Source organism: Myotis davidii, unplaced genomic scaffold (genome assembly GCF_000327345.1).
Source record: "Myotis davidii unplaced genomic scaffold, ASM32734v1 scaffold1113, whole genome shotgun sequence".
In the NCBI taxonomy this organism is placed as follows: domain Eukaryota; kingdom Metazoa; phylum Chordata; class Mammalia; order Chiroptera; family Vespertilionidae; genus Myotis; species Myotis davidii.
In genome coordinates this window covers 429,588-434,307 of record NW_006284942.1, presented here as the reverse complement: position 1 = coordinate 434,307, position 4,720 = coordinate 429,588, and the positions used below count along the sequence as shown (strand labels likewise).

General features: G+C 48.9%; 1 protein-coding gene across 1 annotated transcript in view; it reads right to left on the bottom strand.

The window, feature by feature from the left end:
* The window catches only part of FAM83D (family with sequence similarity 83 member D), a 21,187-nt gene extending 17,454 nt beyond the window's left edge, over window positions 1–3,733 (bottom strand). Inside the window, exons 1-2 of the mRNA XM_006755228.1 lie at window positions 3,673–3,733; window positions 3,547–3,590 (exon numbers count right to left, since the gene is read on the bottom strand). Coding sequence (XP_006755291.1) covers window positions 3,547–3,590; window positions 3,673–3,733 — 105 coding nt within the window. The remainder of the gene's footprint in view (window positions 1–3,546; window positions 3,591–3,672) is intronic.
* Between the last annotated feature and the right edge of the window lie 987 nt (window positions 3,734–4,720).

Below are 4,720 nucleotides of genomic sequence, written 5' to 3'. Positions count from 1 at the left end.
TGGTTTAATTCCCAGTCAGGAACCATGCCTGGGTTGTGGGCTCCATCCCCAGTAGGGGGCATGCAGGAGGCAGCCTATCAATGATTCTCTCTCATCATTGATGTTTCTAACTCTCTCACACTCTTCCATGTAATATCTTAATCAATAATAAAAAATATATTAAAAAAAAAAAGTCCAAAGCAGTCCAGCTTTGGTGAAGCTCAACTGAGCATGAGGTAGTCAGCTTGTATGCAGAAGCCATGTCGTAGATAAATCATGTTTTTTAAGCATCGTACCTCACTTACTATGGCAGAATACGCACACTTTGAAAGGTACACAGAAACTGAGCCAATGGAGAGATTGGCAGAAGCCCCAGTCACACCTACTGTGGGACAAGTACTTGTTGTGTGGAAAAGCAGGCAGAATCACCAGAACTATTGCATTGTCACCATTGGTGTCCTTCCCCATCCCCCGCCCCCCCTCCCATCCCCCGCCCCCCCCCACCCCCCAATGCATGTAGCTGAATGATCAAAGGTGCATATGATGGGTCTCCACGTTATCTTCTGAGCACCTCTTCCATGTCAGAACAGCTCAAAAAGCAGCATGAGTCCTGGATGGGGATGAAACCTATCCCAGAACTGAACTGTCCATTCAGGCTACAACCAGAACTTGACACTGCCATTTACCAAATAACCTTGCTTTGTGCTTATGCCCAGTCTTCTTCCAGAAAGGGCAGATTGAGTACTGTCACTGTCATTTTCTGTTCATAAGATATGTCATGTGGAAATTAGAAGTTCAAATCTTAAGAAACGGAAAAATCTTCAGCCTGCTGAAAACTACCAATGTGGCAATCCCTCCTGACAGCACGGAGGACATGTGGAGCAGTAACTGAGAGCATGGGGTCAGGAGCCAGGCAGTCCTGGGCTTGAGCCCAGCTCTGTCCCCCACTAACTGCCTGATCTTGAGCAAGTTAATTAACCTCTCTGTGCCTGGTCTCAAATCCAACTCATCTCCCCATCCATACCCCCAGCCTTATTCTCCTGTATTCTAATTTCGTAGCATCAAGCTAAAAAATCTCTATCCTCAACTCTTTCTATACCTTCTTCTCCTTGGCTTTGCCTACTCTCCTGCCCCCTCCCTCACTACCAAGTCCTAAAAATTCTACCTAAAATTCACCTCCCTGCTGCAGCACTGCCTCATTATTAGCACAGACCTTCTACTAAACACAGCGGTTCTCAACCTGTGGGTCGCGATCCCTTTGGGAGTCGAATGACCCTTTCACAGGGGTCGCCTAAGACCATCGGAAAACACATATATAATTACATATTGTTTTTGTGATTAATCACTATGCTTTAATTATGTTCAATTTGTAACAATGAAAATACATCCTGCATATCAGATATTTACATTATGATTCATAACAGTAGCAAAATTACAGTTATGAAGTAGCAACGAAAATAATTTTATGGTTGGGGGTCACCACAACATGAGGAACTGTATTAAAGGGTTGAGGCATTAGGAAGTTTGAGAACTGTTCTAACACATAGATCCCGCTGGTCCCTTCCTTACAACCATCCTGGATACGTCTCACCCCTCTCTAACGCTCCCACCTACGGCAGGAACACCAAACTGATCATGCTCCTCTCCTCCCTCTAAACCTTCAAGGGCTCCCCAATGCTCCTTCAAGTAGTGTGCAAAGCCTGACGGTCTGGCCCATGCCCCCCTCCAGGCTCCTCTCTGACCACTAACCCTCACATACTTTCTGCTCCAGCTGTAAGGAACTTGGCTGCCTCCCAAACATGACAGGTCCTTTCACGCTTCTGGGCCAGTCCCTGCCCTCTGGCCTGGCAAGCCCCAACACCCATCCTCGGGGATGCAGCTCCAAGGTCACCCCACTCCTGAGAGGCTTTCTTCAGCCCCTCCCAGACTACCTGCAGCAGCCTCACTGCTTCCCACCTGCAGACTGTCAACCCTCAAGTGCAGGCAAGGATCATGCCCTCCACCGGTGGCCCCAGCCCGACAGTGTCCGATACACAGCAGACACTGAAAAAAGCAAGTCGTGGGCACATGGGAGAGACACTGGAAATACATATCCAATTTAAAGGTAATGTGCCAGTTATCAGTTAAAAATCACCCAGGTTCCAAATACAGAATCTTAAAGATTTTAGTGTGTGGCTGGATTCGGGCACAGAATGGAACAGGAGGTTCCACCCAGGAATGTCAGCATTACAGAATGCCCCAGGGCACGGCAGGGCCTGAGCGCCAGCCCCTTCTGAAGCCAGCCTAAGAGTTTACAGACAGTTTTCCCTCTGCCATCAGCTCTGGTGCCCCTTCACTACCACTAAACATTAAAGCTGGGCAACAGGCTAGGGCAATCTCTCTCCTTTATGGAGGCCTGTTTGTTCCTGTTCTCAAGTCCCAAGTGCCCCGGTTCTCATCCTGGGGGTAAGCTTTGGGAATGCACACCAACCGCACAGTCGGAGCCTTTTTCTATCTTTTTAATCTCATTGAGCTCACAGTGTCTGCAGCATCCAAAGGACCCTCAGCACACCTGAAGCACTACAGAGCGGACACTGGCCTAGCTGGAGCTCACATCTACTCCCCCAAAGGCAAGGCACTAGCCTAATTGTATCCCCTACCTGCCACAACCCCATCATCAGGCCAAAAAAAAAAAAAAAGAAAGAAAAGCAGCCAGCATCAGGAACCTTGGGAGACTTGGGGCTTACTCCTGGACTTAGCTCTCTCAACCAGACTTCATGCACAGATATTGTAACTCACAGTCACACTCAAGTGCCACCCCTAGCTGGTCTTACTAAGACCTAGTGCTTTACTGCCATGCTCCTGGCCGAGACTACCCACCTTGTGTGCTGCATTCTTCCTCCCTGACTGCCAGGTACCAAGCACCCTGCTGCAGTTCCATCCTGGCTGGTGAGACAAGACCTCCCTCCCACTGCACCCCAATACCAAGTCACACTAAGAGTCCGACAACCGCACCAAAACTGCTGTGGGTCGACCTAATGCTGGGGGTCTGCATTTTAGGAAGCCACTGCTAACTGGGGCATCATCCAGCCTGTGAAAGAGCAACCCCCTGCCCCACCCATTCACAGAGGGAGCAACTTGCTCCACGCTCTGTAGGTACTGCCGCTCATGTTTGATTTGCTTTCTGCAACATCAGACAGGTGGAGGTGACTAGCAATAGTAGATTCCTAATGGCCCACAGTTGTCCCTGGGGACCATCTTTCAGGAACTTTTCCCTAGGTAAAGCAACTCCTAAGAAGCCCCTGAAAGTGGGATCGAGTGCAGGAAAGTTGGCCATCTGGTTTGGTTTAACTACAATTTGAAAATGGAGGTACTTCTGGTCCCCTTTCCCAGGAGATGTGAATGTTAGGAGCTGGAACTCAGGCACAATTCGGCTCTGGGCGACAAAGACTCCTCCCACTCTCCCCAACCACGAGGAGGGGCCGGGAGATCAGGAATTCGAGGGGTGATACACTGGGTGGGGCCAGGCGCTCCCAAGAGGCCTCCGTTTTCCATGCTTGAAGAGGGTCTCCGGTCCGGCCCACTCACCTCCCGCGCCGGAGAGCCCGGCCCCTGCCGTCCTAGCGCGCCCCCTGCCGGCCCGCCGTTCAAGGCCGGGCGCGATCAGACCTAGGCACTTGGAGAGGCAGGCGCCTGCTCCCCAGGGACACTGACCGCGGTGCTCCTGGTTCTCAGAGCTTGGGCGTGACCAGCCATGTCTCCTGCACTTAATCATTCATTCGAAAATGGCGGTCTATCGTCATACCCCTCCTTTGATTACACCGTTAGGTAGCTTTCTCTTCTCTCACTTCATCGTGTTTTTGCCTGACAAAACTCCAACCCCACTCTCCACCTATTTTCCACCTGCACCTAGTTATGCAGGTTGGCTAATTGTGCTTTAAATTTATTATCTCAAGTGCCTGTTAGCCTACATTCCCTTCATTCATTCTACCGTTTCCTCTCTCTTATTCTTAAAGTTTGCTTTCTATTTCACTGAGAAAAATAGAAGTGATCAGAGAGAACTTGCACATGCTCTAATCACATCCTCTCGTCTCTGCCTACAGACTGGGCCTTCTGCGACTATTGATCAGTCCCCTCTATTTGGGCCCTAGCTGCCAGCCCCTCAACTACTAACCTGTATTTCTCCAACAATTCTCTCCTCTGTCCGGGATCATCCATTTCCCTTCTTTAACTGGTTCATTCCTATCAGCATTCAAACATGCTGAAATATTTTTCATCTTAAAACAACCCTCTCTCGACCCCGCTGCATTTCTTTCTCCCCATTTCTCTGCTCATTTTGATAACATAAAACCTCAAAAGAATTGTGTATATTCACTGTCTCCAGTTTTCCACTCATTCTTTCTTGAACCCTGTCCAATCAAGCTTAGGCCTCCTTTACACTACCAAAACCTCTTGTCTAGGTCATCAAGAACTCCACAGTGCTAAATCCAATAGTCAATTTTTAGGCCTCATTTTCCATGTGTAAATGAGAGGGCATATGTACAACTGTAAAGTGCTTCCTAAGTGTCACAGATTACCATTATTATTTAGAAACCAATAAACTTTTAAACTAGATGAATGCCCACTGTGGCAAAGATACCTCTGTTCTTCCCATCCTCTCCCCACCCCCAACCTGTTTATGAAGCTTTCCAAGCCCAAGTGTGGGGCCTTCCATGTGTCCCTGCTCTGCCATCCTGTGTCCAGAAGGGTCCAAAAGCACTCT